The 27,852-nt window shown below is 26.6% G+C and overlaps 1 protein-coding gene across 1 annotated transcript; it reads left to right on the forward strand.

The window, feature by feature from the left end:
• LOC122272924 (uncharacterized) lies at positions 1-27,817 on the forward strand. Its single transcript, XM_087166177.1, has 16 exons — positions 1-1,165; positions 2,201-2,511; positions 4,752-4,962; positions 6,959-7,124; positions 7,993-8,101; positions 10,306-10,400; positions 11,832-11,876; positions 13,592-13,749; positions 16,808-16,908; positions 16,989-17,067; positions 17,154-17,236; positions 19,122-19,319; positions 21,085-21,169; positions 24,171-24,375; positions 25,624-25,782; positions 27,387-27,817. Exons 1-16 carry the CDS (start codon positions 482-484, stop codon positions 27,713-27,715), a joined length of 3,018 nt encoding a protein of 1,005 aa, XP_087022303.1. The 5' UTR covers positions 1-481; the 3' UTR covers positions 27,716-27,817.
• Positions 27,818-27,852: the final 35 nt, after the last annotated feature.

Here is a 27,852-nt window from a genome sequence, read left to right on the forward strand (position 1 = left end):
ATTGCTGAGGATGATCCGAAGGAATGCGATCGCAATTTTGATCCTCTGCAGAAGGGATGGTTCCGCTGCTTTGGGGAACCATCCCCTCTGCTCAGTCCACCACGGGACAACCTGATTTTGATATTTCTGTCAAATAGAAACTAATTCAGCAATTATACAACTAAATTATTAAGAAGTCTTATTATTTCTTTTGCACTGAAAAAACTGTTCAACGGGTTTAAACTGAATAAACTTTAAAGTTGGTATTAAACTTTTTTTAAAGGAATAAACAAACACGAATTTGAAACGATTTTGTACGAAAAGTAAAGTCTATATCAACCGAGATCTGTATGCATGCACTTGTAATGAAAATGTAAATAAAAACTGCACAAATTACAAATGAAGATGTGCAATGAAGTAATTGTATAAATCTAGGGCCACATTTATTGGTATGCCAAGGTATAAATAATATATAAAACTTATAATCATCAATAACTAGGATATGCCTTCCATGCAAATAGTTTTTCTTTTTGACTTAAATGCATATACCACTGATGGTGTCAATATTGATGCCGATTTTAATAGGAAACTGTTGTGTTTAAGATTAACATGTCTGAGAATATTAACTCACTATTTTGCCATCGAACCAAATTTGAAATGGGGATTTAAATTTTTTGACAGCCGTGGCTCTCTCACTCAAACTATGAATACATTTTCTTTCTCTGATGTATCCCTGGGAAACTTTGAAACTCTGGAGAATGAAATAACGATTCGCTATCAAAGGCACATATCCTATTTAGAAGCGCTATCCACGTCTGCTTTGAACGATGAGCTTTCTGATACTAATAAAATTTCAGATACTAGCAAATCATGCTATCCTGTTCAAGTGCTACAGCTTGCTTTGACACAAGTTCTATGCGAATTTCAATGGAGTAGTGATCAAATGTCTATGTTTTCACCGAGTAAAAATAATCATAACCATTTAAACAAGAATGACATTTTATTTTTAGTTACTAAGTGTCCTAGGAACGAACAATTGTTTTTAGAATATTTTGGATCTGATTTATCATGCCTTACTCCTGGAAAATTTTCGAAATCGTTGTTGACTCATTCCTTACATGAGCAGTTGTTGTTGAAGTTATCCATACTTTGGATATGGCTTGACACTAATTGTGGAAATTCTAAGGTATGTTGTCATTTTGTATGTTGCAATTTTAATAAATAAAATAACTTTGAAATTATAAAATAATTCCAAATCAATGTAATTTTTGTAAATTTAAGACTATGTGCAAGACTAATTTGTTGACTCACTCATTAACATGAGCTGTTGTTGAAGTTATCCCTACTTAAGATATTGGTTGGTGTAAATTTTTTTAAAATTAAGTTGTGATTAATATTTGCAGTTTTAATAAATAATTAAAGTTTCTTATACTGGTTCTAAACAATATCTTTGAATATTTCAGACTATTAACTAAATCATTCTTCACTCACCTCTTGCATGAAATAATGTAATGTTTTACATGAATTAATGTCCAAAATAATGTAATTTTTATAAATTTAAAACTGTATATAAGACTAATTTATTGACTCACTCATTAACATGAGCAATCTTTGAAGTTATCCATGCTTTAGATATCAGTTTGTATGAATTTTTTATTAAGTTGTGATTATTATTTGCAGTTTTAATATATAATTAAAGTTTCTTATACTATTTCAAAGCAATATAATCTTTGAGTATTTCAGACTATATTGAACTAAATCATTGTTAACTCAAACATTGCATGAACAAATGTTTTAGTTTTCTATATATTAAATATGTCTGTATTTAATGTCTGAAAATTTTATACTAGTTTCAAATTATGTTACTTCTATAAATTTTTGATTGTATGAGATCTATTAATGCTGTGTTCATTAATAGTTTTGTTGTTGTGAAGGAATTAATCATCATATTCTACTAATTTTTTAGTTTTTTTTATTAAGTTTTTTTTATAAATCTCTCTAAAGCAGATCCAGGAAACTTTTCTGCTTTAGAGAAAGGGCCAGTAATTGTTTCTGATATTAATATTTAAAAAAGCTTTTGCAAACACTTGTAAAAAAATAATCAGGATTATGTTTTCACCACCAAACTTTTAAATGCTAGTGCCTCTTTGCAAATACAAATAACTTAACTGTGACTTAGTTACTTAATGCTATTTTAATGTTTTAATTTTTGTTACTTTAGGGTAATTTTATTTGTCAGACTGAAGAGGTTTTAAGTAAAATATCTGACTCACTCAAATCTCTAAAGTGTTCACTAATTCCTATCTCTGTATTGGATAATTCTCCAAGTGTCTTGAAATGTGATGGAAGTGCAACTCAGGCAATAAGGATGGATCTGAAAAGCTCCTTAATGCCATTTTCAGATATCATTTCTCAAAGTATCAAATATCAATTTTATTCAAATTCTAAGGGCAACCCTGGTGAAGCTGTTATTCATTTTCAAGATAAAGAGATGTATGTCCATCTAGAAAAAATGTCAATTCAGACTAATAGGTATGAATATTTTTAATGTGTTATTCTTATTAATTTCTAAGTGATTCAATGAAATCTTACCACTTTTTGTAGAGTATAAATAAATCAAAAATATAATCTAGTTTTCTAGATATGAAAAATTTCCTTTCATCAGATTTTTTTTTCTTCTTTTAATTATAAATAATAGACCTCTAAAGGACAGCAGAATACTATACAATGCTCTTTTCAAGGGCAAGGAGCTTTGTTTTTTTTTTTTTTAAATAAAAAAAAGGCATAAATTTAAGTTACTCATAATATTCAAGTTAATTGAGTTCCACTATTATTCAAATTTCTAGTGTAAATAAAAATTGGGTTTTAAAAACCTTGTCAAAATTTATAACATTAACTTCTGCATAAAACCATGTGTATTTGCATGAAATTATCACAAATCTTTTGTTAAAACAAGTTATTACTCAAATGCTGAATTTTTAATTTGTATGTCATGATTTACATTTTTAAAAATATATGTTGTATTAACTGCTAAAGAAACTATTAGAAAGTAATTTATTTCGCGTATGTATATCACAATTACATCGTATTGAAAATACATGTTGTAATAACTGCTATAGAAACTCTTGAGAAATCATGTGGGGATACGATGGTTATTTAGCTTGAATATATACATGTGTGTGTATATATATATATATACATATTTATGAATACATACATATATATACATATTATACAGTAGGGAACCGATTATCCGGAACGATCGGGACCATCGCTATTCCGGATAACTGATTTTTCCGGTTTTCTGAATCACTACAAAAAGCCGTTTTTTTTATTGTTAAACCCAACTAAAAAAAAAAAAAATTATAATAATCTTAAAAAGAGGAAAAAACGATGAAGTAATACACTAATGATTATTTCCAAAGTGATGGTAAGGTAAACATCCTTCAAAAAAGAAAGAAAAATCCTAAAATCTTATGAGGAAAAAAAATATTTTTTAAAAAAATGGCGGGAAAATTTCTCGAAGTTCGTTCCGGTTTTTTGGTTTTCCGGTTTTCTGATTTCCGGATAACGGGTTCTGTACTGTATTAGGAAATATATTCATAAATATGTATATATTACCTAATAATTAAAAACTAAACTATAATATTTAATCCTTTTCTCAATAAATAAAATTCAATAATATAACTGGTATTCTTTTTATACCTCAATTTTGAATTGACTGTAGAATAAAATCTATTTTTAGGGATTCCCTCTACTTTTGCCTCACACGTTACTATAGAATTAAAAATCGTTACAAATATTTCGCTGCTAAATATTTTTATCGTATTAAAATTCGTTATTATTACATACATTTCCCCCCCCCCCCTGCAAACTCATTTGAATGTGTAAGGCTAAGAAAAAGAATTAGCAAATAAATTAAAATAGCCAATGCATGGATGGATGAAAGTGTTCTGTGGGCCTTGGCCCTGCAGCCACACCCTCTGTACCATTTTCAAAATGTTTTAAAATAGTATTCATTTGTTTGTTAAAAAGAAAGAAAACTTTTTATATTGATAAAGCTCCATATTTTCAACAAAAAAAAATATTTTTATTATTTATCATATCTGATTGTTTATTAAAGGAGATTTTTAATATATAATTGCTTGCCTATATCACTCTGAAATATTGGAGATGAATAATTAACATCTGCAACACAAATTCCTTGATATATATAGATATTGCTAGGTGAAAACCCAGAATCAAAGAGTATATGATTTTTTTTTTTATCTAAAGTGCAAAAAAAATTTTTTTTTGCACTTTTTTGATAAAAATAATTTATATTGAAGGCTTAGAAATAAGGAGTATATTGCACTTTTTTAATTTCTTATATTAAAAAAGTATAATTAATTGGTATGCAAATATTAACTTTCATAAAAGTATTAAAAAAGTTAATATTTGAGTACCAATTTAATTATTTGTTGCATAGGTTGTATTATTAATTATAATGAATTGCTTCAAATTATATTTTTAGACCTGCTGCAATGTAGATATTATCTTTTGAATTTTGACGAAATTATTCTAATGCTTATATTTCTATAATATTTGAATACGAATTTAATTTTTTGTTACGTAGGTTATATTATAAATTCAAAATGAATGGCTTTAAATTCTATTTCTAGACCTGCTGTAATGCAAATATCATCTTTTGAATTTTGATGAAATTATTCTATTACTTATATTTCTGTAATTTAATTGTATACTAAAAAATGGTATTTATTATATTCATTTAGCATGAAATGGAATGAACCTGAACATGGACTTTTTGAAAAAGTTAATTCTCTTACTTGGTCCAAGTTTGATTTCCATTTTGCTCTACCTAAATCTTCATCAACTCACACCTATGGAAATTTTTTATGCTTACCTGCTGTGTATGGGAATGACAAAAATTATGTTCACTTTCAACATCTCAATAAAAACCTCATTCTGAAAAGTTTTAATATGGTAAACCTAAGTTATTTGGAAAAAAAATAACACTTTATTATTTTTTTCTATAAGTATAATGAAATAGCATCTGCTTTTAATATTTTTGTATTTCTTTTTATCTTTAAAATGTTACAAATTGTGTGTGTATCTATCTACCTATCTATCTATCTATCTATATATATATATATAATTTTTTTGGCAGAAAAGGTACATAACTGTACCTTTTTGTTCATTATTATAGCTATATTATTTACAACACATTAATGGATGAACTTGAAATGTTTACTTTGAATCATGTAAAAATTGATGGACATGACACCTATTTTGTCCAGGGGTCTGTCCAGGGCAAATTTACTACCATCTAGCAGTACCTTCGCAAATTCAACTTAAAGAAAATGGTAGTTTCGCAAAATACTTTTAAAAATGTTTTAAGATTCTCCTGCCCGCCTTTTAAAATTTTGTTTTTGTATCTTCATAAAAAATGATAAATCCCGGATTCATTATGCAATTTGACTTGCAATGGAAACCTCCTGCGGATTGCTATTATGATGCAGGGCTAAAGAGAAGAGCTAATTCATTCCTCTCTTAGAGCTGAAGCTATAATTTCCCTCCTCATGACGTCACACCACACATAAATCTCGGAGATCGCAAGGAAAGATATTATGAAAACTTAGCATCATTCTCTCTGTAAAAATAAGTTTGACTTTTTCTTGATATTAGCTTTCAAACTTTACACAATTAGCACATTATTTCCGTTTAAAAAAAGTTTCTTTGCCATAATATTAAAATAAATACCATTTTAAACTAATAAGAATATTTTACTAGTTGTCGTAAATGACGCTATAAATATTTTTTTTTTCAAATTTTCACTTTTAATTCTTATTGTTAAAAATTTTTTTAACGCATATAGGGATACTTTTTTAGCTACATATTGTTCGATAACAATAATTTGGAAAGTTGGGTTAAATTTAGAATCCTGATTTTAAAATATGCTGTTAATAGCTATTTGCTTATACTTAATTATTAGGAAATTACAACCTTAAACGCTAATTACTGAAACAAAATAATTTATTTTCCTAATAATATTAGAAATTTTACAATTGTTTTTAGATACTTAAATTTAAGAGAATATAATAGTTAAAAAAAATCATAAATATTTAGAATAACTACATTAAAAACTATGTTATGAAATTAGAAGAATTTTAACTATTAATTATTTATACTTATTTTATTTTCTGTGACTTGGAATTTTCCATTTTTGAATTTTTTCTCCTGTTTTTCTCTTTGTAGTAACAGGGCTGAATGAAGATGGCGAATTCTTATGGAGACAAAATAAGTGCATTGGTGCTTTATTCACTATGGGATTATCGTCCCTCTAACTCATTTATAAGTTCTTTGATAACACTTTTTGATTTTCTGTAAGATGACACATGCACACTTTGAACTCAAATTCTTGACACACTTCCATCTATGCTGGTGATGGAACAAATGACCCTCCCTTAGATAAAAGATTTATGCATTCTGTGTTGCTCCCCTGTTGTTGAATGCACTGAGAAGATTGCATTCCTAATTTTGAATCAATATTTTTAAGGCGAAATGCTGTGTATGTAGCAATATAATTTAGTCCTTCTTTTTCTTATGAATTGATCATTTTGTTTCCCAAATTAAGGTCAATGTCCCAAGAGATAGGAATGGAGTTAATTATATAACTTAAAGTAAAAGCATTATAACTTAAAGTGATTGAAAGGCGTAGAACAACATAGTGATAAGCCAAATTTTTTCCAAAGATCACATTTTCACATCAAGCAATTCCTTATTGTGTTGTTAGATAAAGTTTTTGAAATTTTTATTCGACAGCTGTCTATTATATAGAAATGTCTTATTGCCTGCATTATGGTGTTTTTTAGATGAAATGCTATCCTGAATAATTTTAAAATGTGGCTTAGCATTATATTGCTTGAAGCACTATTTATTATACCTCTCTATTTACTAATTTTCATTTTCTTCTTTTTAGTTTATAACTTGTGAAAGCACTTGTGGTGTAAAGTTACCTGGATTGTTTTCAGCTTTAACTGACACTTCTGGCTTAATTTCTATTATGAGTCCAAATAAATTATTTCAAAAGTCTTCTGTGTCATTGAATTTCTTAACATCAACTAATAATGAGGAATCAAACTCAAGTATGAACTCATTTTGTTTTTATTTAATTGTATCATAGCTTTTATGTCATATCATTCAATGTTTTAAGAATCTTTTTCTTAATTTTTTTAAAATTTTTTTATTTTACCAATTTTTTTTAATGCTTTCTTCAGATTTGTTGGTTTTAGGTTTATTGCTCTTTTTTTATGATAGATAAAATTAATAAGATAATTTTTTAAGATAAGATAATTTTCCTCCTACTTTATAAGCCAAAATATTTTCAATGCCTCATTTAAAAAAAAAGAAAGGAAAAAAAACCCATATTTTTGTCAAATTTTTAATATTTTTGGCAACTGATAAAATGCATGATACTGATTTAATGAAACAGGCTTTTTGACTTAAGCCATATGAAAAATTACTATTATCCAATTTATTCACATCAGAAACTTTTTTTTAAAAGTAATTTTTATGACAGCAGCCTATTCCTAACAGTGTTTGCATAGAAATAAATTCAACAAATCACCTTTCAGTTTAAATTGAATAATCAGTAAAATATTTTTCAAATAATGTAAAGTTTAATTAAAATTTCTCTAATCTTTACATTTATTAAATCTATTAAATCTTTATATTAATCTTAATATTAAATCTTTAAATTTTAATTAGGAATGGGTGCTATTGTTGTAAAATTTCGAAGAATTATCTACTTCGAATTAAGGTAAAAACATAAAATAACTTTTAAGAAAATTATAAAAACAAAAATAATTTTTTTATGACTAAGTTTAGTAATCTTTCAGAAAATCTTAAATAATATCTATTGAAAATACTTTTATTTTATCAAGTTTTGATTTTGTTTACGAAATGAAGCATTATTTAATGTTTAAAAAGAGTCATTTTTGGCCTATTTTTCAGAAGAGAAGTGTTCCAGACCATTTCAAATTGAATGTTTAGAGCCATGGTTTAAGCCTCCTACTAATTTGATTCGTGCAATACTACCACCTACACAAGAACCTCAAAATAGGTAGAAGGTTAATTCATTTCTTAAAATAGTATTTTTTTTATCTATCTATTTTTAATCTTTTATTGCCTATTATGTTCTTATGCAATTCGCAATTTACGATTCTCGGTTGTTTTAAGCAATACTAGCACTTTCTCAAGAACAGAGATGATTGTGCTCCGGAAAAAATCTGGATTTCCGGATTTTTTGCTTATTGCGATCCCAAGTTTCCGGAAATCCATAGTCTAGAAATTTCAAGAAATCATGGATCACGTTCATGTATAAAAATTCTTGTATATTTTATTTTAAAATATTAGAACTAGAATTTATACTTGGCATCTCTTTCATTTCTAAATATTTTTTCTGATAGAATAACAAATGTGATTAGAGATAAAAGTAAACTTATAAACAATTATTCATTTAAATCATGCTGCATATAAATTTATTTATAATTTCATGTTTTTAAAATATCAATGATTTAAATTTATAAAGACATAAATTCTTTGAAGTGCGTCATTAATGATTTTACTCAAGAAATTTTCAGAATTTTTTAGTTGGGCTCACAATCACTCCGGCAAGAATAACTCTAAGGCCATTATACTTATAAAATATACCCATAAATTTAATATGATAATAATATTTTAAACTCTCTTATCATGATGTATTAACTTATATTGTGAAGCATTGTTATTGACATTTTTATAAAAACTTTACTAAAAAAGAAATTAAATAAATAAACCACCCTAAAAATACACATTTTAAATCACGTAGTTTCACCAAAACATTTTTTAAAAATTTATGTTGTGGAGGGGTAGTGTTTAGAGAGTTATTGAAGAATTAAACAATTAATGTTAAAGCAGTTTAATTAGGCATCATAGCAAGAATGTTGCAATAACAGGTTGTTGACTAGTTGTGTTGTTAACTTGACTAGTTGTGAAATACATCTCCTGTGAAATCTGCAGATGAATAGTGCTGCTGTCTATGGAGTGTTACACCATGTATATAGCATTTATTAGTGTCTGATATTTTTCTATCTAAGGTCTTAGTTGGAATTGACAAATGCACATTGTTAATAATTCTAGATCATAGGATGACAATCTTTTTGACTTATTCACTTTGTCAGATAATATCTTTTCAATGCCCTTTTAAAAATTTTTAAAATAATTTTAGGTTTGTTAAATAATTTTACAAAAAAATTCCTACATTCTTTATTTTTTATTATTTGTATTGTTATTTAATGGAAGCAGTGACCTGCTGAACAGTGACTTTATACTTGAGTTTTTTCTTTAGCAATTTTTTATGAAAGCTGCACTTACGTAAAAAATAAAAATATTTGTTCTGAAATTCGAATTATAACTTGAGAATAACTTTTTGTTTTAAAAATCCTGAACTACTGTAACATTATGTTCATGATAAATAAAAAAAAATGTAGAAAATTCAAAATTGAATTTAAAAAAAAAAAAAAATGTTGCGTTAAATTTCCTAAAATAAAAATTTTTCTTGTGTAGCAAGCAAAATATTTTCAATATAAAATTGGCTATTAATTATTATATATATTGGTTAGTATTAACGTTAAAAATTTGTCTATTTGCAATAATTTCTGAATTGTTGACTGCTTTAATAACATGTAATTTATGTAGTGTTGGTTATTAGGTTATTTTGATACAAAATTAAATAAAATCAATTTTAAAGTGTACTTGATATTTAAAGAAGTTTCTTTTGTAAGCTCTTACACATCCTGTGGAAAATCCCAACACACTTACGAAGTTTTAAATGCCCACTGGCAGACGAAAGTGCATGTGTTGGGAACTTAAGTTTTAGATAAAAACGATTTTGATTGCCGTTTATTTATATTTATTATCTAATTTTGTAAGTCAATTTTATTTGGTATTAAAAGAATTTTCAAATTTTGGGATTCTTTAGTGTATATGAAATGTTAGCAAAAAGTTTTTCTTTCTTTATTAAAAATTTAATTTTTTTTACAAGATCATTTTTGATCATTACGAAGCTTTAAATGCCCACTGGCAGACGAAAGTGCACGTGTTGGGGACTTAAGTTTTAGATAAAAACGATTTTGATTGCCGTTTATTTATATTTATTATCTAATTTTGTAACTCAATTTTATTTGGTATTAAAAGAATTTTCAAATTTTGGGATTCTTTAGTGTATATGAAATGTTAGAAAAAGTTTTTCTTCCTTTATTAAAAAGAAAATATTTTTTTTGCAAGATCATTTTTGAAATCCTTCTACAAGAAAGTTTCCTCACAGTTTTCTAAACAACAGAAAATTGCAACAGAAAAGGAAAACATAGCTCCTGAAAATGGTAATTTTCATAAATCTATTTTTTTAAAATTATGTATTTGCCTTTAATATTAACATTTTTAAATTCATTTTAAATAATTTCCTGCTTTCTTTTTTTTTTTTTTTTAAGCACACTGCAATAATTAATTTAAATGCTAATAAATATTATGTTCCTTATCATTTTTCATTTAAAAATAAAATCAGTTAGTTTAAAGATATTCGAAATTGTGTTTTATGCTTTAAAATTTTTTATTCTGTTTAAGTAATAGCATTTGTCTGATGTTAAATATATTATTTATACTGCCATGCTGTAGAAAAATAAACATAAGGGACAAGAAATTCAAAATTGAGATGTACATTTGACATTTTTGTGTGACAAGCTACGTATTGCTAAAAATAATTTATTTACAAGTATAAATTCTGAAACTCTATTTTGGCATTGATAGTTTTCGCTAGAGAAACGAAATAGTTGTCAAGCAGCATTTCCCAAAATCTATTTTGAAACCCTTACATTGCCTTTTCAATTGCATGGCAGCATAGCTATACTTCTATCTGTATTATAAAAAATGTAATGTCTGTTTAATGATGTATTTTGCAGTTAAGTTACGCTAGCTGGATGTTTAATTTTTTTTATTTTAAATATTTTTTTTTATACAAATTGTATTTTTTAGTGATGGTTTCAACTGAATCTTGCTCTGCAACTACAGTTCATTATAAGAGTTTATTCATAATTGCATTTTAGTCAAAATAAATACAAAAATGTTTGCTTAATAGATCCAATTTTGTTTACTCAATAATCTTCAGAATCTTTCTTCAAATGATGGCTTAAGTTCAGTTGAATATTTATTATTTAGTAACAATAAATGTCTAAATCATGTGCAATAAGATTTGTGTGTTTCAAAAGTTTTAAATGTAGTAAACTTATAGGATGAGATCTCTTCTATTAGGTGAAGTGAATGGAAGAATTTACCCCGAGCCGCCCTTATTTAGGGCATACGGGTAAATGTTTATTAAAATCAAAAAAAATAAAAATATCCAGAGAACAGTAGAAACATAAATTACATAAAATACACATCAGACATGGCAACAGCCCATGAACATGGCGGGCGTAGAACAGCTAAAATCATGTAAGGTGCTAAACATTAAAACAGCAATATATTAAAAGTGTAATATATTAGTATTATAACGCCCTTTATTTCTTATATCATAAAGTGCATCATTCATATTTATCATAAAATGCATCAGCATAGTAGAAAAAATGATTGATATTATTAAACATATTAATAGTTTAATATAACAAATTTCAAATCTCTAGCATGTTTAAAGATATATTATTGTGGGACATAAGGCTTATAGTTATAGTCTACTGAGTTGGATTAGTTTTGTATTTTTTTATCTTTATTTATAAGCTAAATAAATTTAACCAAATTATTCAAATAGTGCTTTCTTTTAGGAGACAATGAAGAAAATCCCTCTCAACCTTCTGAAGCATTTGAAGGTTTGTTTTGCACTTAATTTTTTAATATTTATTTTAGTTTCATTTTGAATATGATATAAATAGTGATATAAATTGACTGTTATATTTTGTTACACATAAAATATTTTAGAACTTAATCTGTTATCATATTTGGAATATGCTTGTTCGCTTTTATGACTACAAATGGTTTTATCAAACCTATAATCTAACTTTGTAGATATTTAAAAAAAAAAAAAAATTAAACTGATGTTATTTAATAATGATATTACATTAACATCATTCTAAATTGGCAAATCTGCCACTTTGCAATTTGTAGGTTTAGTTTTCGGTGTGACGCTGACTATATAAGTTAACTTGCACATCTACTAGAAGCACATAATGAATGCAAATGAAGATGGTTGAAATGATTTAGATGCTCAAATAGTATCACCATCTTGGGCTAAAACATATACATAATCTTATATTTATTTTTATTTTGTGTATTAGCAATGGTAATAATGCATTTGTTTATAGTGTGAAAGCAGTGTGATATATTCACAAGTAGAGTAGTTCAAAAATATGTGTCAAAAATATAAATTCTGGTAGAGGGGAGATAAATAAGCATATTTTAGATATGAATGATGGAGAATGCTGAGGGTGCAGAAATAGTGAGTTAAGCCGATGGAGAACGCTGAGGGTGCAGAAATAGTGAGTTAAGCCGATGGAGAACGCTGTTGCTTAAAAATTTACAACATTCTATGCGCTGCAGTGACTCTTGTATCTTTATTGGTTTTCATGCTTTTGTGCACCCGTTGTTAGCTGTAATTGATTATCATTTCATTATATACTGTTTGATTTTGTATGAGATACGAAATGCAGAGTAAAAACGCTAGCATGTAAAGCAGCATTTATCATAAGTAAGTAAAAATTCAAGTTAGATAAAAGAAAGCAGTGATTTATGAACAGTTTACAGTAGCTAACAATCAAATTACAATTAATTACAGTTTATAACTGCTTGAAAGTAAGCAACATTGACATAGCAAACAAGTAACATTAGTAAGTAACAGCACTCTATATCGGTTTAAGGTTGCCTTTCTGCACACACATTTCTTTATGAAATATGCTTATTTAGGTCTCCTCTACCTACCTTTATATTTTTGAACCACCCTGTATTTTCATGTGTGCTCATCACATTGTTTTCCTATGTTGTGATATCCTTTTTTTCTCCGATAAATAATTTAGCATTATAGTATTAATTTATATTTTAATAAAAAATAATTGCTAATGCAAGAATATAAAACAAGTTTAATTAATTATATTTTTTATGATTAAAAATTTTAAGATATAAAAAATATGGTTACTGCATTAGTTATTCCTGGTTATGGCATTTAACTGTCGACTCTGCAATTAGCATGTCAAATCATATAGTTGTGAACTTCTGTAAAAAATTAAACTATACATTCATAACATACATACCAACGTAACGGTCCAAAATACCATTACGTTGGTATTAAATTTATTTTAAATATTGATGAAATAAAATATGAGAATATGAATTTCATCGAATAAATATTTAACCAGCTATAAATTGTTCATTTATTTGTACACACATTAATATTAAAGTGAATTTAATGTGTTTAATTGTTTTAACAATTGGTAAGTGTTGTAAAATTCAACAATGATAAAATGTTTTGATCTCATTTAGATTCAGAATTATAACGATGAACAAAGATTAATATTTCTTTGTAATTTTCCAGTTTCAAATCTCAGATATGATGAGCTTATAAGTCTGCTGAAGGGAGAATATGACTTAGCGCTGAATACTAGTCATTCTGTACTGCAATCTGCAAAAAAGATAGTTAAAACCGCATTTTCTTTCTTCAAATTAAAGTCATCTGATACTCATTCTTCAGAGGTAACTTTACTGAAAAATATTGGTCTGTAATATTGAAGCAATATTTCAGTACTACTTATTATTTTTTAAATGTTCCTTGGGTTTTAGCATATTGTAATAATTTCTGTATGTCTGGAGTAATCCTATTAATTTGTGTGTTTAGTCAAAATGAAATATAGATTATTAGACCCTGAAATTTATTGTTGATTATTACAGGGTTTTAATGGTTCTTAGAAAGCGTTTATTTTAATCTGTTATTTCTAAAAGCTCTTAGAATTATCTATTTTTCATAAGTAGTCCTTAGAAAATGCTATTTTTTTAAGTAAATTTTTTTAAAATCAGCAATTTTATTTTGATCATCTAATTTTTTTAACACCATATCAGTGATAAAACTACATGTATGTAAAAATTGTTGACGAATTGAGAACATATGTGTTGCAATGACAAACTGGGACATTGGATCACTGATAAACGTTTTGTAATTTTGACCCTTTCTCTCTTTAAGGCTGTGCTTCGAAATATCTCAGTATTAGTCACCATTATACCTGTTTGTTGGCTTCTTAGATCGACATGTGTCATTGTTTCAGTTTTAGTTGCAGCTTAATTCTCTTGAGTTTTCAAAAAGTAAAAATCTGCTGATAAAATTTATTTAGGCAAAAACAAGCTAGTTAAGAATGTTAATTTTGTGGAAGAAACAAGCCCTAGTATAAATACTGAGATATCCTCGCTCTGTTTTCTCTGGTTTTGATGTTTTTCAGTCCTGCTTTCCATGTGAGGGAATGATGGCTATTGCCATGGTAAGAATTAAAAATGTTTTAATTTACTTAAGTGCCTGAAATGTAGTGATAAAAAGTAAAACTCAATTTAAATGTATTTAATGCATTTTATTTACAAACAATTTAAATACATATGCTGTAATACAGTGAAAATTTTTTTATTTACCTACACATGAGAATAGAGACATAATAAGGAAATGATATTTTTCTTTTAAAAAATATCTCAAAATTATCTGTGAATTTCAATAAGAAAAAAATGACTATTATTTATTTTAACTATTTGTTCCTCAAAAATATGGTCTTCAAAAATATGTCTCCTGGAATAATAACTGTCCATTTTTCTGAGAATGACCTTTTTTATATGATAAATTTTATTCACTTTGAAAACGAAGTCTAATATTGCAATATTATTTTACTATTCTATGTATTTTAATAAATAATGCTTGATGCTTTAAAAAATGTTTTAGAAAATTGTAATGCAGTCAAATCTTGCTTAGTCAAACCTTGGTTTTGCAAATATTTTGTTAACTCAAGGAAAAAAATTTCCCATCAAACTTCCTATGCCCTCATTGTTATAAATTCTTGTTTTGATGAATTTGTTTTACTCTTCTTTTGATAACTTCATCTTTTTTTCACCAATACAAGAGGAAAACTTTCCCATCAAATATTGCAAACAAAGAGGTATTATTTGTTGTGCATACTTTAAAAAAAATATGTTGAATATCAGCTGAATAAGTCAGAGGCATTAAAAGCTTGTATCTACTTGAAAAGTATTAATTGATAAAAAGTGACTCATTTAAGAAAAAGTTGACTAGGTAAGTAAAGTAGCTTTTTTATTTATAGTTGATAATATGTGAAATTTGAATACTTAAATATTGAATGTTTAAAATTTTTCTTCTCCTCCATCAAGTTAAATATATCATGATTTGACTGTATGACATTCTCATGTTCAATAACTGTAAAACATGTACAGTGCATCAAAAAGAAAAGAGAAAAAAAAGAGGACCACTTTGAATAACCTTTGATCTAATGATAGGATCTTCACATTCTAAGACTTATTCTTAATGGTTCAAGGGGGTGACCTCAAATATGCTAATTAACTAGTGCAGGTGATATTTTAATTTAAGAAATGCAACACAAAAACGTACTTTCTTTAAATAAACATGCCTTTTTGCTACGGATTCTGATTTCTGACCCTCAAAATATGGTCCCCATAGTTTAGTCAGGAGAGCAATCCAAAGTTTGGATCCTTTAATGTTAATCTTACTATTTGCGTATTGTGCCATATCTCAAGAACTTTTCTATAGAATTGAAAAATTTTTGCACACAATTATAAAATTCGTTTATCGGAAGATAATCCATGCAAAAACACTTTTTAGTAAATATTTATTATTTTATATAATGAGAGCCAAAAAATAAATAATAGTAAATATTTATTATTTTATTTAATGAGAGCCAAAAAATAAATTTTAGTAAATATTTTTAATTTATTTTACAATAGATGAAAAAATTTTGAATTGTAAGTTACAGTTTCTTAAATCATTTTAAAATGTGTAAATTTACATGGAAAAATAAAAATTTGTGCATAATCAGTTGAATAGTTCCTGAGAAATAAAATTTTAACTATACAACTTCTTTAAAATTAGATTTTTCAAGAATTATTCAAGTGACCTCTCTTAATTTTTTTTTTTTTTTTTTGCCATTTGAAAATACATACTTTAAAATGATGCATCCGGCTTTGTCAATTGCATACCTTAGAATTCAAAGTTTTTCGACTATTATTAATTAAAATAATACAGTTTATTTTTTTCAAGAAATTGTCTTTAGATAAATAAACTATGATTGTGCCCAAAAAATTTTCAATTCTCTTGAAGAGTTCCTGAGATATGGCGTAATACACAAAAGCAAAATTAACATTAAGGGGTCAAAATTTGGACAGTTCTACTGACCAAACAATTTGGACGATATTTTCAAGATTGCAGCTGCCCCCTATATTTTGGAGCTTAGAAATCCTAATCTGTTGAAAAAATGGTATGTTTAGTCAGAGAGAGTATATTTTGTGTTAGGTCTTGTGTAACTTAAAATATCGTCTGCATTAATTAGGTCACCCTCTCTGATCATTAACGTAACCAAGAATGTGAAGATCAAATCCTTAGATCAAAAGTTAATCGTGGTGGCCCGTTTCGTTTTTGGCTGACTGTACATCATGCTATAAACTAGTATTTAGAATGGATGTCTCACTTTTCAAACTAATTTAATAGTCAACATTTGTTTAATTAAATGGATAACATTTTTCATTTCAGGATGCTTTGAAGGATTTTTTAAAGGAATTCTTCACTATGAGTCATGATAAAATTGCTAAAAAGTATGAGAAAAGTGAGGAAGATGATAAGAAGAGACAAGAGTGAGTTGTTTTTTTGAGATTTGCTTGTTTCTTTCTGAACGTTTGAGAAATTTTGCATTCTCATTGTGAACATTTTACAGGTCTAAGTTGCAAATTTTGCTCGCACTTGAAACTGAAATTCTTGCTCCTCACTCAGAGAGGTTAGAGCTAATCAAAAATGTAAGCAAACTTTTTTTTAACGCAGTTAGAGTATTTTTATTCATATTTCTTTTAACCGTTGTACTGATTACAGAATTTCATTTCAGATAACTTCTTATTTTTACCGGATGTCTTTCTTTATGTCTGCTTCTGAACAGATCCAGTTCTTCCAAGATGTTCTAAGGGAAAAGTACTGGCTGTTTTTTTTTTAATGTTTTTTATATTGTTATGAACGGCTTAATGATCTTTAAATAAATTTTAAATACAATGAAAGACATAAGTTCCGTACTTTAAAATGGATGCTGTATATTTTGTATCATGAAAGTAATATAATTTTTAAGTATTTGAGTGATTGTTTATTTTGTAATTATTATGGTTATTTCATAGCTGCCAACTCTACTGGATTTTCCAGTAGACTACTCAATTTTGCCAGTTTCTCCTGGTCTACTGGTTTAATTAAAATTCTCCTGGTTTTTGTACATTTTAGAAAATTCTCTAAAATTGTGTAAGTTTCTAAAAAAAATCCCTATTGAAATTAAATTTTTGTACAGATTATTGCTTGAATATTAAAATAAGTATTACATTGTACATAATGATGTGAACCTCATTTACAGAAATCAGTTCAAAACTTTATTTGTTGTATTACTTACTCTCATTTTAAATTATTTTTAAAAAAAATCTTTCTATCTTTGAATTAAATGCCTATTAATATTCAAAATTATGAGTTAACTTGATATATAACATTTCAAGTATGCTTAATGTCAATCAAAACTGGAAAATATTGCACTTTTTCTATTTTGATGATGATGAAATTCCTTATGTGTATTTAGTACATTATGCAACAATTATCATGAAATTTATATTATTTCGTAAAATCTACTGGATTTTTTCTCATCCATGTTGGCAGCTATGGTTATTTTTATTTATACATTTTCCTCCTCAGAATGCAGCTTTGTATACCAACGAAATTTAATTTCCAAAAATTTATTTAATTTTGTCTTTTGTAATATTTTGTATTGCATTATAAAAGATATAATTTGTTAATGAGTAGAATTATGCTAGAATTCTATATTGCAGACTATTCATACAATAAAATTCTTAGAAAAGAAGTCATCTGTATAGAGCTCAAAATGGAATATCTTTCTGTTACTGGAAAAACACTTAAACTGTTATTTAAGAACTTACTTTATACTATGTTGCTTTAAAATATGGATATAGTAAATGATCAATTTAACAACTCCTAATGTCCAAATGTAAATAGACATAACGAAAGATTGTTAAGGTTGTATGCTAAAAGATGTCATATCTCTATAGAGCTCAAAATGTAATATCTTCCTGTTATTGGAATACCAGTTTGATTGTTAGTTAAAAACTTACTCTATGCTACATTACTTTTAAATATGGTTACAATAAATGATCAATTTAACAACTACTAATATCCAAATGTAAATAGACATTATAAAGAGAGGTTGTTAAGATTGTATGCAAAAATAAAGCAAACATTTAATTATAATTGCTTAAAATGCTGCAATTTTAAATGTAACTGATAGTATTCTGTTAAGCTGGGATATCAATCAAAGTACTAGTTTTAAAAATAATTGTACTAATTTACAGATTATATAAAATTAAATTATATGAAACAAAGACAAAAAATTTCTTTAAATTTCTACACTTTTCTTTTTATGGATCTATTTATTTACTTGGTATGAATTTCAATAGTGCATAATTTTAAATATTTTATTAAAATTGTACTTGAAGTTACCAAAATTAAACTCATGCATATATATTTTCTTTCAATAATAAACTTCACTTATCTTGCTTACTTTGTTAGATTTATATGTGTATAATAAATAAATATTTGTTACTCTAAAAATTTGTTTGTGGTATACTTTTAGAATATATTTTGAAAAGAAAAAAGGAAATCTAAAAAAAAATTATTTTAAATTTTTTCTATGCCTCTCTTTTAAATTTCACAAATCTGTGTATTCATGATTTTTTTGTCATAATTTTTTAAGAATTTATAAAATTGTTATTTATGAAAAACAAGCAACTTTTCTTTACATATTATTTTCTAGCTATGAAGACACTCTTCATGATATAGTTGTTGAACTTAGTGAGGAATTAGACATACCTTTGTCTGAAATGGATGAGGACTCTACTTATGAAACTTCTGAGCCACCCTCATCTGAATCCATGTTAGGGTCCAACAATTCTAGGATGTCTGTATTATCTGTCAAATCCTCTTCGGGTTCTTCTAGTAGGGCTGAAAATAGGTAAATTTTCTCAACTTTCATTGTAAAAATATTAGTTCTATCTTGAGAGGAATAGTCAGGGTTTAGAGCATAATGATCAGACCTAGTTTCAAATCCTGGAAAGAAAAAAACTAGTCGATTCGTTTATTGCTTCAGTATTCCCCTTGTAGATGAAAATTATTCCTATGGTAGATAGATTGTGGGACTGAATACCTATGCTGTTGGACTAACCATTGGTTGATTTTGTGGTTTTTCATTATTACCTTTAATTCTACATTTGATTCTATATTAAGAAAAGGCAGATTAGTTTCACATTTCATTCAAAAACGTTTTCCATAAAGGCTAGTTTGCTACTGGTCTTATCCAGGAGTTCCCTTGTTTTGTGATTTAGATTCAAAATTATAAAACGACAGTGTTCAGCACTCTGCTACGGATTGGCTGTTCAACTTCAGTGATATAAGTAAGATAGTTAAGCTTAAAAAATGCTCGAGACCCAAATAATTTTACTCAAATAAGTAAGTCACTGTTTTTTTATTTTTATAATTGTGTTCAAAGTTAAAGCATAAGAAAAAAAGCACATGTGAATTAGTGTCTAAACACCAAATGAGTGTAGAGAAGTAAAGAGCCAAACATGTGCAAAGTGGTTTAACCAATAGAGACATAAAAACAAATTTTCACAAGGAAATCGAAGATAGGATATAAGAAATAGGTGTTAGGAGGTTTGGCAGAAACCACAGGGTGTAAAAGATCAAATCACAATAGATTTACAAATATTGAGCTGCTAAAAAGATCATTAACTGAATTATTAGAATTTTTCAAAATATAGAATGATTCTAGATATCAAATTCAGTAAAAGAAGAGCAGTTTTGAGTGATTTTTGAAGAAAATTTTTAAAAAACTGTGACTGGAGCTCCAACTATCCAGAGCGTTTAAAAATCGGTTAATGTCTTGATTTTGGACATATCTTTTGTGCTCTTTAAGTCTTTAAGGGTACGTTTAATTTGTCTGGTAAACATAAAACAATGTTGATGCTAAATTTGATAAATATCCCAGCTATAAATATTAGTAATAGGACTTTTGTCATTTATAGGTTAAATTACTTTGCACTTCTCTATTCTTATTTCATGTTTGAACACTGTGAAATGTTCTTGTTTATAATACCCGAAACTATAGTATGTCCATTTCTGTTTTTTCATTTATGTTTTATTGAGATTGCTTTTTTTTTTTTGTCTACATAGCACAAAGTATACCTTTTTTTGGTTATTTAAAGTTGATCTCTTTTTGTGAAGTTATTGATTTTTGAATATTTTATTCATCGTATTTCTTTTTTCTCTTGCATTTATATTTCTCCTTAATTCTTCTGTTTTGGTTGTATCTGTTATGATTGCTTAATTATGGTAATGGGCTATTCAGTCTAAGCTCCACATTGTGGTTGAAAGTATTTACCAATCGCCCACTGGAATCGTCCACTAGACTTTAATTGATGTTTATAAAATTTTTACTGGTTATGTTTAGTTAATTTAACTTAAAAAATTGTGAAAATATTGAAAATTTTAAATCAATTATTTTGTACAAGGCTTCAGATGTTAAAGAAGAAAAATGATACATTTCCTTAGGGATTTATTACATAAAGCTTTTAATTAATTCAAAATTATGTGTCTTTTAAATTAAAACTTGAAAAATCCAGTTCAGAATGTTTGTTGAATGTTATAATTAGAATTGAAACATGCTTTAACCGCATTTCATTTATGTATGTTCAGGCTTATATGAAGTTTTTGTATTTTAGAAAAGTTGTTTGTCGGAATGACATTATGAATAACATTAAAAGTCGACAGTTTCTTTTAACAAGATCCTCACCTAGGAAAAAGAAGGTAAATTTCTTTTTTATTTGTTCATCCTAAAATAATAAAAAAACTAGATGATTTTGCCATATTATATTGTTTAAACGTTTTTATCAAATTAATGACAGAACTATGAATTTGATTTTAAGGTTTGAAAAATATTTATATAATTTTTTAAAAAAAATTAATATTTTGATTTTTTTGTCTCATTACATTCTTTTATAGAATTGAACCAAAAAGTTTTGTCTAAAATCTATTGTGTCAAAATTTTAAAAAAGTATTTCTGATGTTTTACTGTTAGTTTTCTTATGGAAAATAAAATTGTTGGTGTATAGTTCTGCAATCTGAATATATTTATGAAGTAATTTATCGGACAATTTTAATAAATCTGTTAGAATTTTTGTAGCTATTTATCCCACCATTACTAGTTTTTTAAAATTTTTTTCCACTACAATAAATTTCACTCATTTTTATATTATTATCGGGACTAATAATTCGAAAGCAGAAATATCCCTAAATGCTACTTCAAAACATTTTTAATCCATCTATCTTAAAAATTTTGAAGTTGTATATCTTTCAAATATGCAACTCAAAGTACTCAGAATTTCGTTATTTATAGATCCGTCTATTTCGAATAGTTTTTTAAAATTATCAGTTCTACAAAACTGATTTATTATGTACCTGACGTTTATGTTAGGCAATTTTTTCTCAATAACCACTTTTGACATATTTTTTAGCATTGCTTTCGCCGCAAGCTGGAAGGGGAATTAAATTTTGCAACCCTATGAAATTGAAGTTCACCTGTATTATAATTCTTTTTTCCACACAAAATGCATTTCATAAATATTAAAATGGCAGATCTGTGTCCAGAGTTCTGCCAAGGAATTTAAAAGGGCAGGGCACTTACTCACAGAATAGAGCACTCTGAGTTTTGAAAGGGCACTCATTTTAAACCGTAAAAATTTATCAATGTGTAATTTTATATAATAACTGAGTTTGATCCTCAACAATTTTAAATTACCCTTTTATACTATTTTATGTGTGTATTTCAAAAAGTTATTCTTACTCATTAAAATAAGAGAACAATTGTAGTTTATAAAAATTAATTAAAGTGCTAAAAGACAATCACTGTGCACAAATTTTTTCGAAAAAAGTTTTAAAAAAAAAAAAAATATTAATTGATAAATGACGTAAAAACTTTTTTCTATAACTTAAACTGAAAATTATGGAAAAATAAATATTAAAAGGTGAATTGTTTGTACAAAAAAACAAACAAACAATTTATTTAAAAAATAATTTAAAAAATTAAAAATTACTTAAAAAATTCATTAATATACCCTTTCTTGAAAAAGGAAAAGAGAAAATTGTAAAAATTTAAATATTTGAGAAGAATTCTTACAAATGAATCATGTGTAACAGTAATCAGTATTAAACTTATTAACATAGACAATTTTACCAGTGTGTAATTATTATTTAAGTAGTTAATTAATTTTTTTAAATTGAATATGAATAAAAACACAACGTTTTTAAGGGATGGTGGCTTATTTTCACAAAAAGGGCAAAGAGGGCGCATCAAAAGGTAGTAGGCAGGGTGTTCCGCTCTTCTAAAAACACTTGCTATATCAAATGTTAATCTTCAAGCAACAGTTTTGTTACCACTCTGCTGCAAATTTCAGAAAAATATCGTATTATATTTTTGAAATAATATTAAAATTATTTTTCAAATATGCAACTCAAATCAGTCAAAATATTTTTATTTATTTATCCAACCATTTCTAATATTTCTTTTTTATTTATCCCACAATATCTATTATTTTATTATTTTCATTATAATTAATTTCACCCATTCTAAAATTATAAGGACCTATAGCTTAGGAGCAGAAAACATCCTTGTATGCTACTTCAAAATATTTTCAATATATACATCATTAAAAATGTTGTGAAGTTGTATATTTTTTCAAATATGCAACTCAAATCAGTCAAAATATTTTAATTTATTTATCCAACCATTTCTAATATTTCTTTATTATTTATCCCACCATTTCTATTCTTTTATTACTTCTATTATAATTAATTTCACTCATTCTAAAACTATAAGAACCTATAGCTTGAGAGCAGAACACATCCCTGTATGCTCCTTTAAAATATTTTCAATTAAAATATTTGTAATACATCTTTAAAAATGTTGAAGTTGTATATTTTTCAATTATGCAACTCAAATCAGTTAGGATATTTTTGTTTATTTATCCATCCATTTCTAATATTCCTTTATTATTTATCCCACCATTCCTATTATTTTATTAATTCCAATTATAATTAATTTCACTCATTCTTTAAAAATGTTGAAGTTGTATATTTTTCAATTATGCAACTCAAATCAGTTAGGATATTTTTGTTTATTTATCCATCCATTTCTAATATTCCTTTATTATTTATCCCACCATTCCTATTATTTTATTAATTCCAATTATAATTAATTTCACTCATTCTAAAACTTTAAGAACCTATAGCTTGGGAGCAGAAAACATCCTTGTTTGTTACTTCAAAATATTTTCAATGTATACATCCTTAAAAATGTTGTGAAGTTGTATTTTTAAATATGCAATTCAAATCAGTCAGACTATTTTTATTTATTTATAGAAACATTTCTAATATTTCTTCATTATTTATCCCACCATTTCTATTATTTTATTATTTCCATTATAATTAATTTCACCCATTCTGAAATTATAAGAACCTATAGCTTAGGAGCAGAAAACATCCTTGTATGCTACTTCAAAATATATTTCCAATGTATGCATCCTTCAAAATGTTGTGAAGTTGTATATTTTTCCAAATATGCAACTCAAATCAGTCAGGATATTTTTATTTATGTACGCCACTTTAAATATTTTCAATGTATACAAAAATGAAGTTGTATATATTTCAACTATGCAACTCAAATCATTCTAAATATTTTTATTTATTTATCCCACCATTTCTAATGTTCTTTTATTTTTTGCATTATATTCAATTCTATTCACTCTTATAGTATAAGAACTTGTGTCCGGGTGCTGAAAACATTCCAATACGCTACTCCCCTCGGCTGTCATCAAAAAGAAGGAAAGAAAGAAATCTTAACTGCAGCATGAATGCCATTAATGTTCGCAGAAACTTATTTCCAAAAGATCAAAAGCTTTCAACTCCTAAGTACAGTCGCTCTCCCTATAAAAGGAAAAGAATGCGTACTCCCAAATGTAAGTAACTGTTTTAAATTTAAACTGTAGCATTAATTTAAAATACTTGAGTGCGTAACTATCTTTTCATTGCGTTGCATTTTAAAAATGTCACATTAATTTTATGTTGATATATTGTTTGTATTGTAGAAAATTTTCTTTATATGTATATTCATACCTTCCAACAACTGCAAAATTTATAGGGATTAAGAAAATATTTTTCCTAGTGGTAGAAAAGGTTAAGTATTAATAATTAATAAATTAGAATTAAAAAATTTTGTCTACTGCTACACATTAAAAATTTGTTGGTTTGCAACCACTCACCAAACTTAATGGTTGAAATTTACTTATTATGTGTTTGTTAAAAATACTCGTCTATTTGATTATGCACAGATCACCTTTCTCAAAACTTTACAATTTTGTTCAGACCATGTGATTCTAGATCATTGATATTTAAAAATAATGCTTTACTCTCAGTGAAACAAATTTAGTTATTACAAGTGTGAAATGAAGTTTTTATAATATGCTACTGCCCATTAATCATTTTTGGATTACTTTAAAAATATTCAGAATTTTTATTCCATAAACTGATGTTTGTGGCCAGTCTATTCTGTTAATGCCATAATTTATTTGTGTAAATTTTTCCACCCTAATCTTTTTTAAATTTGTATACCATAATTGATTAACGTAATTTTTCTGTACTTCATGTTCTTATTATAAATGTCGTAATTGATTTGTTTAATTTTTTCATCATATTTTTATTAGAATTGTCATAAGGGATTTGTGAAATTTTTCCAGCATATCGTGTTTTTATTGTAAATGTCATGTGTAATTTTTTCCGCTCATTGTTATTATTATAAATGTCATAAGTGATTCATGTGAATTTTTACAGCTTATATTTACATTGTAAAGGTCATAATTATTAATGTCATAATTGATTTGTGTATATTTAGCTTATCATGTTTTCATTGTAAATGTCATAATTGAGTTATGATTTTTTCAGCTCATTTCTTTTATTATACATGTCGCAATTCATTTGTGTATTTTTTCTAGCTCATCATATTTTAATTGTAAATGTCACAACTGATTTGTGTAATCTTTCTAGCTTATTATGTTTTTATTGTAAATATCATAATTAATTGGTTCAATTTTTTCAGCTCATTGTTTTTTTAAATGTCATAAGGGATTTGTGTAATTTTTACCAGCTTATGTTTACACTGTAAATGTCATAATTATAAATGTCGTAAATTATTTGTATATTTGTTTCAGCTCACCACGTTCTTAAAACGAAGTTTGTTCCTGAAACACCAACCTCAAAGCAAAATCTTTCTGCTCTACAAAGAAGAAAGTCTTTTATGGATACTGATGATTCAGAGACTTCACTTACAGAAATAGCTGAATCTCCGAAAATCAATAAGAGTGCAAAAAGTATGGAATAAACATTATTTAATTTTTCTCTCTTTAAAATTCTTGTAATAGATTTAATAAACGATTTTTTTTTCTGATTGTTTACATTGTATAGGTTGATTAAAATTTAATTATTAGGCTGCCCCTTCTTGCTGCTCTTACCAACACCCCAAAACTGCAATTCCTTTCTGTTTAATTGTAACTCAAACTCACTCTGTTTTTATTAAGCAACACTAGATTCCACGCATTACATTCTTTTATCTCAAATCATAATGAGAACTGAACTGATTTAATTGTTCATGTAGATACAAAAATTCACAAAAAATTTGGGATCTTTTTATTTTATTGAGCAATTATGCCCGAGAATAATTGCTTCTAAGTTCCAAGCAAAGCAGATAGAACTGCGGTAGAGTGCCGATTATCCAAACGTTGATTTATCGGATTGTCCAATTATCCAAATCGTTCAAGGATCATGTATTTCCCTCCACCTTTTCCAAATCCCCCCCCGCTAGAATCCTTTATTTTCAGAATATCTGAAAGTGGTAAAAAAATTGCTTCTTTTGTCCTTTTGTAACCTTGAACAGAACCTCTTGTTCGTTCTTTAGTTTCAATGTGGGTGACAACTGGCAAGTAGTTTGTTGTAAAGGAGCCCATTTCTACTCTTTCAAGAATTAGAAATAAGGAAATTAAACTCATTTTGAAATTTTCTCTCTCAATCGTTGAAACATATTTTGTCGGTCAATTTTGTAAAAGGTGAAATGTTACAAAATTTAAATCTTTTAAACATGCCATTTTTAATATGCTGTAATAGGCTCTACTACCATTGCCAGTTTTACACCTGTAAAAAGTGTGAAAGGAGGTAATTTAATTACATTCTCATAACTGTTTTTTAAAGTTTTTTACTTATTTAGATTTTTTGTTATCTGGATCGGCTTTGACCCTGATTTGTCCAACTAATCATCGATCTACTGTATTTTTTATACTTTTTGGCAAATTATGATTTATTTGTAAAATTTTAAAATGTTTAACATATGTCGATCGACCATTAAACTTAACATTTAATTCTACCTGTATAAGACTTTTTTTTTACTTTCACCTATTTCTCCAACAATGTTCGAATATTCGTAAAGACGATGTGTATCTTTATTTTAGGAATTTTTTTTTAAAATTAAATTTAAATTTAATTTTTTAAATTAAGTATTGTGCTAGTATATTTTATTTCTTTTTAAAAATGAATTCAGCAATTTTTTGTATCTAATTTTTACGTGTATAATTCATGTGCTTTTTAAAATGTGACTCAGTGTATTGATTTATTAAATATTATAAACATAATTTTATATTTATGCATCTCTTTTGTATTGCTGCATCTCTTTTGTACACTGAATATTGGTAAAGACGATGTGTATCTTTATTTTAGGAATTTTTTTTTAAAATTAAATTTAAATTTAATTTTTTAAATTAAGTATTGTGCTAGTATATTTTATTTCTTTTTAAAAATGAATTCAGCAATTTTTTGTATCTAATTTTTACGTGTATAATTCATGTGCTTTTTAAAAATGTGACTCAGTGCATTGATTTATTAAATATTATAAACATAATTTTATATTTATGCATCTCTTTTGTAGACACCGCTCAGTGTGAGCTTCTGAAGCAATTGAATGAGTTAGAAACTAACAAATTTGTACAACCTGAGCCCCAACCTGTACCTAGCTGTAGTTTTCACTGTCAGTACACCCCAGAGAGTAAGCGTAGACTGTCCTTGAAATTGTTTTCAAAATACTTAACCAGCCCCACTGCTCGAACGGGATTGAGAAAATGCAGCAAAAGACTCTTTGATCAAGTTTCACCTCATGTCGAAAAAGAGACGTCCAAAAGACTGAAGGTAGACGCGGAACTAGATGACATGTCCTTACAAGAATTTCCAGGCCAAGAAGAAACTCCTAAGAAAAGTTGATGTTTTATTTAGGTTAAAAAATAAATAAATAAAATACTGCCAAATATTTATGTATTTATGCGAAAAAAATTTTGCCCAATAAATTTTTTAAATTTTTTTTTACATTTAGAAATTTATTACTTCAGTTGTTCATTATG

The sequence above is a fragment of the Parasteatoda tepidariorum genome, chromosome 6, assembly GCF_982258835.1.
Source record: "Parasteatoda tepidariorum strain Cologne lab strain chromosome 6, Ptep-v5.0, whole genome shotgun sequence".
Lineage (NCBI taxonomy): Eukaryota > Metazoa > Arthropoda > Arachnida > Araneae > Theridiidae > Parasteatoda > Parasteatoda tepidariorum.